The following is a 12,915-nucleotide window of genomic DNA, read 5'->3' as shown; positions in this document are numbered from 1 at the left end:
GGATATGTTTCTCGATTATGGAGGTGACAAAAGGTTCGTCGTAAAGGGTTACGTCGATGCAAGTTTTGACACTGATCCAGATGACTCTAAGTCTCAATCTGGATACATATTGAAAGTGGGAGCAATTAGCTAGAGTAGCTCCGTGCAGAGCATTGTTGACATAGAAATTTGCAAAATACATACGGATCTGAATGTGGCAGACCCTGTTGACTAAACTTTCTCACAAGCAAAACATGATCACACCTTAGTACTCTTTGGGTGTTAATCACATAGCGATGTGAACTAGATTATTGACTCTAGTAAACCCTTTGGGTGTTGGTCACATGATGATGTGAACTATGGTTGTTAATCACATGGTGATGTGAACTATTGGTGTTAAATCACATGGCGATGTGAACTAGATTATTGACTCTAGTGCAAGTGGGAGACTGAAGGAAATATGCCCTAGAGGCAATAATAAAGTTATTATTTATTTCCTTATTTCATGATAAATGTTTATTATTCATGCTAGAATTGTATTAACCGGAAACATAATACATGTGTGAATACATAGACAAACATAGTGTCACTAGTATGCCTCTACTTGACTAGCTCGTTAATCAAAGATGGTTATGTTTCCTAGCCATGGACATGAGTTGTCATTTGATTAACAGGATCACATCATTAGGAGAATGATGTGATTGACTTGACCCATTCCGTTAGCTTAGCACTTGATCGTTTAGTATGTTGCTATTGCTTTCTTCATGACTTATACATGTTCCTATGACTATGAGATTATGCAACTCCCGTTTACCAGAGGAACACTTTGTGTGCTACCAAACGTCACAACATAACTGGGTGATTATAAAGGTGCTCCGCAGGTGTCTCCAAAGGTACTTGTTGGGTAGGCGTATTTCGAGATTAGGATTTGTCACTCCGATTGTCGGAGAGGTATCTTTGGGCCCTCTCGGTAATGCACATCACTATGAGCCTTGCAAACATTGTGACTAATGAGTTAGTTGCGAGATGATGTATTACGGAACGAGTAAAGAGACTTGCCGGTAACGAGATTGAACTAGGTATTGAGATACCGACGATCGAATCTCGGGCAAGTAACATACCGATGACAAAGGGAACAACGTATGTTGTTATGCGGTTTGACCGATAAAGATCTTCGTAGAATATGTAGGAGCCAATATGAGCATCCAGGTTCCGCTATTGGTTATTGACTGGAGACGTGTCTCGGTCATGTCTACATAGTTCTTGAACCCGTAGGGTCCGCACGCTTAAAGTTAGATGATGATCGGTATTATGGGTTTTGTGTTTTGATGTACCGAAGGTAGTTCGGAGTCCCGGATATGATCACGGACATGACGAGGAGTCTCGAAATGGTCGAGACATAAAGATTGATATATTGGAAGCCTATATTTGGATATCGGAAGTGTTCCGGGTGAAATCGGGATTTTACCGGAGTACCGGGGGTTACCGGAACCCCCCGGGGGAAGTAATGGGCCTATTGGGCTTTAGTGGAGAAGAGAGAGGGCAACCAGGAGGTGGCGTGCGGCCCCCCTTGCCCCAGTCCGAATTGGACAAGGGAAGGGGGGGCCCCCTCTCCTTCCTTCTCTCCACCTCCTCCTTCCCCCCTTCTCCCACTCCTACTAGGAAAGGAGGAGTCCTACTCCCGGTGGGAGTAGGACTCCCCCCTTGGCACGCCCTCCCTGGCCGGCCGCCTCTCCCCCTTGCTCCTTTATATATGGGGGCAGGGGGCACCTCTAGACACAACAATTGATCTCTTGATCTCTTAGCCGTGTGCGGTGCCCCCCTCCACCATATTCCACCTCGATAATATCGTAGCGGTGCTTAGGCGAAGCCCTGCATCGGTAGCATCATCATCACCGTCACCACGCCGTCGTGCTGACGGAACTCTCCCTCAAAGCTCGGCTGGATCGGAGTTCGAGGGACGTCATCGAGCTGAACGTGTGCTGAACTCGGAGGTGCCGTACGTTCGGTACTCGGATCGGTCGGATCGTGAAGACGTACGACTACATCAACTGCGTTGTGCTAACGCTTCCGCTTTCGGTCTACGAGGGTACGTGGACACACTCTCCCCTCTCGTTGCTATGCATCACCATGATCATGTGTGCACGCATGAATTTTTTTGAAATTACTACGTTCCCCAACACGCGCCCCTTGTTGGCCGGCCTCCTCCTCCCCTCCTTTATATACGGGAACAGGGGCACCCCAAAAGCACAGCAGACAATCTCTTAGCCGTGTGCGGTGCCCCCCTCCACAGTTACACACCTCGGTCATATCGTCGTAGTGCTTAGGCGAAGCCCTGCGCCGGTAACATCATCATCACCATCGCCACGCCGTCGTGCTGACGGAACTCTCCCTCGTCCTCAACTGGATCAAGAGCTCGAGGGACGTCATCGAGCTGAACGTGTGCTGAACGCGGAGGTACCGTACGTTCGGTGCTTGGATCGGTTGGATCGCGAAGACGTTCGACTACATCAACCATGTTACTAAACGCTTCCGCTTTCGGTCTACGAGGGTGCGTGGACACACTTTCCCCGCTCGTTGCTATGCATCTCCTAGATAGATCTTGCGTGATCGTAGGAATTTTTTTGGAATACTACGTTCCCCAACAGGTGTACCATGGGAGGGGCTGTAGCACACCACATTGTGCTCCACAAGAAACTTCAGTTGCCATGGCACAGCCGCAAAGGAGACACGCACTGCAGGATAGGAACGCGAACCAAATCGACACGACGAGAGGTTGATGAAGAGCAATGCCGCCACAGCAGTCACCAACACATCCAAACACGACATCCACCCCGCAGTCCAAGGACGGCGCCTTCAGGAAGGGGAACGGTGCAGTAGCACCGCCGTCGTCCCGAAGTAGGACCAAGGTTTTCACCTAGATGCAGGGGCGGATGGGTGGGGGGTGGGATACCTCAACGAAGCTCCAAGAAGTTGTTCGACACCGCAACATCGTTGTTGTTGTGGCCGCCGGTGGCGGCCAAGGGTTTCCCTCGGTCCCAGGAGCCCCACCGCCAAAACACCACCAACCACCGGATCCGGCGAGCAGGCCCACACCGGAGCTGAGATCGAATGGGAGAAGGTGAGGAGGATGGAGTTGGAGCTGGTCGATTCAGATCCGGAGGCCGACCGACGAAGGAAATCCGGCCACCGCGAGCTCCATCCACGGGGTCCTCTCCGCCCAAGCAAACCGAGGAGCCCAACCGAGCACCCGCAGCCACCGTCCGCTGCAGGGAACAGCGCTGCCCACCTTGACCGGGGCCACCACCCCAGCACGCCATGCTCTCCGTGCGAGGGGAGCGGCAAGCCTCGCCGCCACCTTCCTCGGCGCCACGCGGGCTTGCCGGCGGCTGTCTCCGGTGGCGGCAAGGTCAGGAGGGAGGAGGGGAGAGGCCGGCGGTGGGCTAGGGTTGGGCGCCGCCCGACTCGCCCCAAGGGAGCGACGTGGGGCGGGTGGGGAGGGGGGGTTAAACTTTGTATTACAGAAGAACACGAGTGTCAACAACATAGCGAATAAAGCAAAGAGAAAACTCGATGGGAGATGAAAACTGGCGCAAAAGCTCCGCATGTCCAATCTAACAACATAGCATCCAACCTGATATCCTAGCCACCAATTCGCAAAATGTCATGTCTCACTCCTGCGACGAACGATACACTTTCACTTCAAAAGTCTTGCCTCCGGTGTCAACACCCTTTGGCTTTCCTCCTTTGTATGTACTTTCTTCGTTCCTAAATATAAGTCCTTTTAAAGATTCTAATACTGACTACATACGAAGTAAAATGAGTGAATTTACACTTTAAAATATGTCTATATACATCCGTTATTAAAATCTCGAAAAAGGCTCATATTTAGAAACGGTGGGATTAAAAAATAGGCTAGCCAACAATTCAATAGCAAATCAGTTTAATCAAAATCAAAGGATCATTGTAATTTTCTTTGCCAAAATCGCATCATAAAGTGAACGAGATTCCTACTGCATGCCAATTTGCCAAGAAGTGTAAAGAACGAGTGTGAAAATAGAAATTGCGTTTTCACTATGGTCTAACAAAAAAATAGTTACTTAAATGTGCACACATGGTTTGAGAAGCAAAAAGGTCAGCATGCTGGTCAGTCAAAAAACATCATGCATTAATGGGTGTTGAGACCTCAAACAATAGTTGTTTATCCACGGAAAACCATGAAGATACAAGCGGTCAAAGCAAGAAACGCAAGATAGCCAATACAAAATGCTAAAAAAGGCGCGCTTAAAGGATGCTTCAGGCTGGTCATAGTGGGGAGTAACTTAGACTAGTAACATGTATATGTTACTAGTCTATGTTACTACCTCTATAGTGCATAGTATCATAGATTAGTATCATAGATGGTCTCATTTATTGCCATGCATGACACATAGTAGCACCACATTTATCATGTTACGGTATCTACCTATCTTACTATAACCATCTCTCTTCTTTAATTGCCTGCCACATAAGCATGTTCGCGAGTCCCAAGTACATGATACTACTTATGTTACCCCCACTATGACCAGCCTCATCATGAGGATCATGTGCTAGGGTGTATGTGTGGTGAAATTGAGAGACATGCCGACCTTAGAAGGGACAGAGAGTTTCTGAGCCAAGCTCAAGCGAGTTTGGGTGAACTGTTTTTTTTAATAATGTGATTTTTTTTGACAAATATTGACAAAAGTTTCAACTGTCTGTAAAAATTTGTCATGGAATCACATTCATGTGAGGCGTGGTAAAAAAAGAAAAACAAATTCAGTGCTCACCGGGCCCGGCAGCCCAACTTCTCTCTGCGTCGCCGCGAAATTTCCATCAATTCCCCACTGTCCACCGGAACCGGGGTGGTGGTAGTGCTCGATGTGTGTTCGGCGAAATGTCACCGCAAAGCTAGCGCTGCCTCTCCTCTCGGCGCGCGTGCTTGCCGGGGTCGATTCCGGTCGCCGCGCGCGCAAGGTGCTCGGCGTAATGGCTTCCTCGGTTGCCTATGCTGCACCTCCTTCGGCGCCGTGCAGTGCGTGCCGACATGCCGCCACGAGACCGAGGTCAAGGAGAGGAGGCCGACAAGGACGACTCCACTACCGGGCCGCTCGCTGCAATCCACTGGCCGGGTAGTCTGTGCGGTGGTGTCTTGACGCGGCCGCACCCGTGTCCTCGTACACGCGACGTCGCCGTCGGGGCCCCGGGGAGCGTACTGATTGCGCGTGCCGACCTGGCCTCAGGGTCTCCGAAGACGGCGCGCGCCGCGCTGTCGCGCACCCTTGTTTTGGCCAGGTATGGCACGTGGTCGCCCTGCAGCTGCGGGGCTCCATCTGAAACTATTGGTAGATCATTGAATCCGGATAAAAGATCAGGTCCCCTCTACAGACTACAGTATATGTACCAATTGTTAAAATTGTTAACTAGCAGTAGCGCATAATAAGCAATGAGGTACACTAGTCTTCCCTGACGTTATCACTGTGTGCCACTTGTATTTGTAAAATTCGTTGAGATCATCTTGTTAGTTTACTGCGTAAGTTCATTTAGGTTGATGGAGGATAGCACTTAAGTTATGCACCAAGGCCATGGCGACAAGATTACCACAACAAGATCGGTTGGAATGTAATTAGTTGCGCACTGTTTCAGGCCGGTTCTGTTCCGGAGCTTAATGAATACACTGAAATGCTTGAGGCATGGGATTTACTTGCCATTCCGATTTATCATTCTACTATGAGATGACCAAACCATAAGAGAGGACAGCCTTTCTTCTAATGCCAACAAAGGAATCATAGAGTCAAGTCTAAAAGTTGCAATTATGTCGCGGCCGTATCCTTTCTATTGGTGGGAGATACGCCATTATCATGACGAAACTGTTTCGAAATAGCCATTTCTTATTGGAGCGTACCATAGCCACACTGGCAACTGTACACTGACCCTCCTGATCTATAATTGTGGAACATGACAACCGTAATACGCATATGAAAGCATTTGCTAGTCCCATGGATATACATATATGCCAGTCTCTGCCTCTCTCCCTCTCTCTCTTGGATAGAAGCCTGAAGCCTCTAGTTTGCTCACAAGAAGCATGAACCTATGTGCAGCAATTCTCCTATTCTACATGTTCCAGTTGATCCATGGACAGCCTGATTATCTAGGCGTGTTGTCCCTCAATTCTTATTTCTTACTGCTCTTTCCGTTCAGAAAATACACAATGTGAAGCACCTGCATTGCTCATAGCCAAAGATTTATTCAAGGTCGATGATATAAATCTTTTTGACTTGTATTTTGTTTCCAGGTTTCATAAGCATCGATTGTGGCATCCAAGTGAATTCTACCTACCAAGATTCCATTTCAAATATGATATATGTATCAGACTATGGTTTCATCACCCCTGGAGAAAACCGTGGCATCTCCTCAGATTACGTAAAGCCATCACTGGTGAAACGCTATCTGAATCTCCGGTTCTTTCCACACGGCGCAAGGAATTGCTACACCCTGAGATCCTTGGTGATGGGAAACAAGTACCTTGTTCGTGCCGCCTTCTACTATGGAAACTATGATGGCCTGGGCAAACCTCCTGTCTTTGATCTGTACATGGGGACAAGCTACTGGCATGAAGTTAGCTTCAGTGATGCAGGAGCATTCAACTGGATGGACATCATAGTTGTGGCTCCTGATGATTACTTGCAAGTTTGTTTGGTGAACAAAGGTATGGGTAATCCATTTATTTCTGGGCTGGATTTGAGGCCACTGAAGAATACCCTTTACCCAGAGGTAAATGCAACTCAATCGCTCGTGCTGGTTAATTCTAATCGGTTCCACATGGGGCCTACAGACGGTTCAGTAATCAGGTTAGTTTTTAACTTAAAATTGCTTTAATCAAATCTTAACTTCGAAAATATGTGTTAGCGCCATCTTGATCAACAGAAGTAAAATTTTAGTGGCTGAGTATCTTGCGGACTAAAAGGAAAAAAAAGGACTGTAGACTGTAACCGGTGCTTTTAGCCTTATATTTCATAAGTTTTGTCCACAGGGTATACTTTATGACAAAGAGATGGTTGTTTTGACTCTAGTTAATTCAGTTGACTACAATACTACATAAAACAGATATTCCATTGATCTAAACAGGTACCCCTCGGATTCCCATGACCGCATCTGGACGACATATAATGCAATTCCAAACTCTACTGAGATATCTTCAACATCTGTAATTCAGAATAACCTCAGGGATGTCTATGATGTGCCATCATCTGTTATGCAAAATGCAGCGACTGTTAATAGCTCAAGAATTGATTTCTCATGGAGTCCATCTGATCCATCAGTGAACATAAGCTCCAAATACTTTTTTATTTTCTACTTTGCTGAGCTGCAGAATGTACGGAGCAATGCAGTGCGGCAGTTTGATATCATTATCAATAACAAGACATGGAACAAGCAACCTTACACCCCAACATTCCAAGTCACCGATTATTTTTCCGGGATTTTGCACGGGATGGAAAATTATAGTGTCTCACTTGTTGCTACAAAAAATGCAACACTTCCACCTATCCTCAATGCCATGGAGATGTACTTGGTGAAACCGATAACTATGGTTGCAACTGATCCTGGAGATGGTATGGATTTACTAGTGCTATATTAGTACGTACTCCAGAGCTACTATGTTAAGGGTCTTATCTAATTTGTAATAGAAATTATACTTCTCAATTCTAAACTTTGGCAGAAGTTTATTTTTCAACCCTGAGCTCTAAAAGCCTTTGATTGGCAACCTCAAATTATTCATGCCATCTGTTTTCTTCACCCTCGGGTACTCTCACAAGTGATTTAGAGTGTTACGTGCATGCCACGTGTCCACCACATCACTTCTATGTCGTTGCCATGTCACTTCTATGTAAGTTCAGGATTGTGAAGTATTCCCTCTGTAACAAAATGTAAGACATTTTTAACAATTATATGTGAAACAAAAAACGTCCTATATTTTGTTACAGAGGGAGTAGGCTTTTTTCTTAGCTACAGAGAGAGATGTATTAAACTGTTTTTTATCACATTTGAGGTGTACGAGTATCTTAAAGCTTGCCTGCTTGTCTGTTCATTTGATTGGTTTAACCATCTTCCTTGTTCTTGCAAAGCAGCTAGAGCCATGATGGCAATCCAAGACGATTTTGGTGTGATAGAAAACTGGATGGGTGATCCATGTACTCCGAAGGCTTTTATATGGAGAGGATTAAACTGCTCATATCCACCAGCAGGTGCCTCTAAAATAATGGCACTGTAAGTTTCATAACTATGTTTGAATGAAATAAAGAACTGTTCTTATATGCTGAATATTTTGACATTTCGAAGAAACATTTACGACAAATCAACAGGAGAAGCTAACTATTCTGGATTACCTTTTTGGCAGAAACTTGTCTTCCTTTGGGTTGGTTGGTGCCATCTCTACTAATTTTAGAGATCTCAAAGCACTCCAGTATCTGTAGGTTCTCACTTCCCATCATCATTTCTTACTGTGGACTTAAACATGCCAGTGCCCTATTTATACTACTCAAAATAAACCCGTGTGGATCTTTTCCCCACTTGCCTTTTTTTAGCATATTTAGGAATTGGTGTACTTGTTAAAACATGAATGTCTGTATTTCTCTAACGAAGTTCAAGTTTATTTTCACCAGCATAATTCACAACCACATTTGCGAATTTCCAAAAAAAGAAATTATTGCATTGACATTCTAAAGATGATTAGCATGTTTACACATGGAGAGAATTACTCAACAATATCTGAAACAATTTAACAGTAGTATGGAGGAACTGTTTTGAACTTCACGGTTAGATGGCTGTACATTTTCTTTTCTTTTGAGAATCAAGGTGGTACATTTTTCTTTCTTCTTAGAATCAAGGCGGGACATATCTTGGATTGCCCGTGTCTCCATGTTTTCAGGAAAAATAAAGAACTGTGTATCTCCATATAGGAGCTCTGTATACATGATTTGTGCTTCCCCATTTGTCTTCACCCTCAGGGAAAATATATGTCAGAAAACTAATGATATAGTTTGGAAGAGAAACGTAATTCTCTTCATTTACATGCAGTGATTAGCTGCATACTTTTGCCTCTTGTATTCAGTCATGCAATGAAGCTGAAAATAAAACTTCCAAAAACATTGTATTTCCCCATTTACTTACTAACTGTAGTTCACGAGATCTGTTATTCCTTGCAGGGATTTATCACACAACAACTTGTCTGGTCCTATTCCGAATTTTCTTGGGCAACTTTCCTCACTAATGTTTCTGTAAGTCTTATGACTTATCTGTTTGTCCTTGAATCTCCACACAACATTTTTCTGGCAATGCTACTTATACAATGTCTTTTCCTTTATAGGGATTTGTCCAGCAATGATCTGAGTGGACCAATTCCTTACAACCTTTTACAAAGGTCCCAAAATGGGTCCTTATTACTAAGGTATGTTTAGTTTTTGAAAAGTTAACTAAATTTGAAGATATTTTTGAAGAAAAATATATACACCAACATGTAACTAAGTAATGCTCAACGTTTTCGTGCAATGTCACATGTCAGTAATATTTGTATAAATGATGATTTAATATCATACTAACTGAAAATTTTATGCTTTGCTATTTGGACCTATTGCTTTTCAATTTCTTTGATTGTTCACTCGTAAAATATAGTACTTCTTTTTAATTGGAATAATAAGTTATGTCATCATCAGTTACCAACTGTAATTGATAGTACAACAAGGACCGGTAACTCCAGTGAACAAAATAATATGCTTATGGTTGGATTTCTCTAGAAAGGCATGGAAGAATCTTATATACCAGTTTCCTTTGTCCCAGTGCATTTAATGGTTAGTTTCATTTTCTTTAAAAGCATTCATTATGAAGGCACCTTTAAAAATAGTGTCAGTATTACATTTGACTAGTTAACTATTAGGTCTGATTGATCAGTATATTTATAGAGAAGTACTGATTCCTTCCAGCATTCATAGTCGGACATCTCTCTTTATTCGGAACACCATGGAATCACATTATATTGTGACTAACCTTGTACATTTTGAATTGTCAGGGTCGGTGATAATGCAAATCTTTGTGCCAATGGTACTGCCTGCAGATCAGGTCGAAAGAAAATCAACGGGACACTTCTCGTTGCAATAGTTGTACCAATAGCTGCTGCCTTTGCACTATTTGTTATCTTTCTTTTGCTGTGCCAAGTGCTCAAAGGAAAAGGTAACAGTCAGATGGAAGTAATGGTTTCTGTTTTCTGCCTTACACAGTTTTGTATTTCCATTTTATTTTTTGCTTTTATTATATGGAAGGAAAAGTGCTTGCCTTTAACTACTCTGTGCATGTATTCAGCTAAGCGAAACACTACTGGCCATGAAGATAAATCAGCATTACTTGAGAACCGAGAGTTCTCTTACAAAGAACTGAAGCATATTACGAATAACTTCAGTCAAGAGATTGGAAAGGGCGGGTTTGGACCTGTCTTCCTTGGTTACTTGGAGAATGGAAACCCAGTTGCTGTGAAAGTGCGTTCCGAGTCATCTTCCCAAGGGGGTAAAGAGTTTCTGGCTGAGGTAAAAATAAAAATCAATGTGAAGAAGTTATACATGTCCCAACTAAAATATTCATGTGTAATCCTTCCATTTGTCTCGTTCCCCCAAATTTCATAGTGTAGCCATCTGTGTACAAATTTTGATGAATGAGTTTTAAAGAATTTTTTTTCCTCTCTGGTTTTGTAGATTAAACTACACCTACTAATCAGTCTCATTATCTGTTCTGCTTAAATTATCTGAAAGACAGTGCTGCACGTTATATTGCAGGCTCGGCACTTGACCAGGATTCATCACAAGAATTTAGTTTCTTTGGCTGGCTACTGCAAGGACAGAAATCATTTGGCCCTTGTTTACGAGTACATGCCCGAAGGGAACCTGCAGGATCATCTGAGAGGTTATTTATCTTGGCTTTCAAATATAGATTCTTATATCGGCGCACCCTAGATCAGCTATGTGCTATATCCTGAAATTTGAACGACGGAACTATTACATTATACTCAAACAAAAACTGCATAAACCTTGAATTATCTGTGGTTACTAACTGAAGTCCATGACTTCCCAAAAATCTTCTTTAAGCTAACTATGTTTAATCGCTGTTGACATGCGAAGCCACTTCTACTTGTAAACCACTCAGTTGGGAGCAGCGCCTTCAGATCGCCCTTGATGCTGCACAAGGTTAGGATATAGCAGCCATCCACAGATCCACTAGGTCCTGAGATTTCATTTACTCCTAACTGTTAACAAAAAAGTGTTATTTTTGTTTATGACAGGTCTTGAGTATCTGCACATCGCTTGTAAGCCAGCATTGATACACAGAGATGTGAAGAGCAGGAACATCCTCCTGACCACAGATCTTGGGGCTAAGATTGCTGATTTTGGCCTGACCAAGGCTTTCAGTGACTCCGAAACACATATAACCACGGAACCAGCTGGTACTATGGGCTACTTAGATCCTGAGTACGTCATGCACATCATCCATCTCTTCTCCTATGTATCCACTTGTCTTCAATATCACCTGAAGTGTTGTTACTTTGTCATAATTAAGTACCCCTGCGTCTACCAATTGTGCAGGTACTTTCGCAGTTATCACATCAGTGAGAAGAGCGACCTGTACAGCTTTGGCGTTGTCCTCCTGGAGCTCATCACGGGCCATGCCCCGGTCATACCTATTAATGACAGCATGAGCATCCACATCGGCGAGTGGGTGCACCAGAGCCTCGACCATGGAAACATCGAGAGCATTGTGGATGCAAAGATGGGAGGGGACTATGACATCAACTCTGTCTGGAAAGCTGCTGACTTGGCGCTGCATTGCAAGCGAGACGCCTCCCGAGAGCGGCCGACGATGGCGGAGGTGGTGGCGCAGCTTAAGGAGTGCTTGGAGCTCGAGAACCGTCGTGACGGGAGGAGAAGAAGCTTGGGTTCGAATGGTGATGATTCGACCTGTCCTGGAGAGGCAAGTGCACTTGAGATAGAAGAAGAAGAAAAGCAGCACGATGGGGAGATACAAGCGGCTGCTGGCCCTGCAATGAGATAATAGGTTTGATGATCTTGCATAAATGCTGGAGGTTTGAGCGCTCTCGTCTTACCTTTCTGATAAGCCGTCATCCTGTCTTTCTTTGTGATGTTCTCAAATTTCTGGCAATGCTTAGATGGAGTCTACCTGTTCTAGATAAAAAAGAATTGTGATGAAAGAAGCTCAATTGGATTACTAGGGAATTTATGTTCTGGTTTGGACGGCCTGCCAGTGGTAGGCTTCTCAGTGTTTAGGGTGGCCTTGTTTGTTGGCACATTCGTCTTAGTTGGTCCATGTTTTTGATGTTTCTCTCCTTCAGCGCCTCTTTGACGAGGTGCACGCCAGCACTGCTCAGCTCGACGGCCCTCCCCAAGGGCGACGGCATCCCCTCGCCGGGAGCGTTCCGGCTGGTCTCACTTCAAAACGACGACGTGAAGATCCTGTGTCACGGCCTCGCCACCAGGCTTAAGAGACAAATCAGCCGTGTCGTTGACATGGATCAATCAGGGTTTATGGCGGGAAGGAGGAGGCCGCTGTTGCGGAAGGCCTCTATTATTTGTAGTGTTTTAAATAGCGGGCTATGGCAATATAGTGGCAACACTTAAAAACAGCTATAGCTGGGCTATAGCGGCAAATTGTACATGAAATCATTTATCGGCAACATGCTCAAACAACTATAGCGGGGCTATAGCCGACTATTTAAAACTATGATTATTTGTTGTTGTTGTTTGGCGGAAGGTGATTAGCATGCTTGGCGTTCGGGCATGTTTAGCATGTTTGGCGAAAGCCACTAATCTCGTGCTTCATGCATGTTTGGTTGAAGCCACTAACCAACCTTGACTTGCT

At 44.4% G+C, this 12,915-nt stretch overlaps 1 protein-coding gene across 3 annotated transcripts; it reads left to right on the top strand.

Annotated features, from left to right (window-relative positions):
* Nucleotides 1-4,580: 4,580 nt before the first annotated feature.
* On the top strand, nucleotides 4,581-12,264 carry LOC123143832 (probable LRR receptor-like serine/threonine-protein kinase At1g05700). 3 transcript variants are annotated; one of them, XM_044562839.1, is made up of 14 exons: nucleotides 4,581-5,292; nucleotides 5,555-5,619; nucleotides 6,293-6,848; nucleotides 7,126-7,610; nucleotides 8,127-8,265; nucleotides 8,396-8,467; nucleotides 9,204-9,275; nucleotides 9,365-9,445; nucleotides 10,064-10,224; nucleotides 10,354-10,574; nucleotides 10,821-10,947; nucleotides 11,163-11,228; nucleotides 11,324-11,510; nucleotides 11,625-12,264. In XM_044562839.1, exons 1-14 carry the CDS (start codon nucleotides 5,006-5,008, stop codon nucleotides 12,088-12,090), a joined length of 2,985 nt encoding a protein of 994 aa, XP_044418774.1. In that variant the 5' UTR covers nucleotides 4,581-5,005; the 3' UTR covers nucleotides 12,091-12,264. The 3 variants fall into 3 exon arrangements, with proteins under 3 accessions (XP_044418774.1, XP_044418772.1, XP_044418773.1); XM_044562837.1 differs by lacking the exon at nucleotides 5,555-5,619 and having other exon boundaries at nucleotides 4,583-5,292; nucleotides 8,124-8,265; XM_044562838.1 differs by lacking the exon at nucleotides 5,555-5,619 and having other exon boundaries at nucleotides 4,585-5,292.
* Nucleotides 12,265-12,915: the final 651 nt, after the last annotated feature.

This window comes from Triticum aestivum, chromosome 6D (assembly GCF_018294505.1).
Source record: "Triticum aestivum cultivar Chinese Spring chromosome 6D, IWGSC CS RefSeq v2.1, whole genome shotgun sequence".
Classification (NCBI taxonomy): Eukaryota; Viridiplantae; Streptophyta; class Magnoliopsida; order Poales; family Poaceae; genus Triticum; species Triticum aestivum.
The sequence above is the reverse complement of the archived record's forward strand: the minus strand, read 5'-3'. Positions and strand labels throughout refer to the sequence as shown.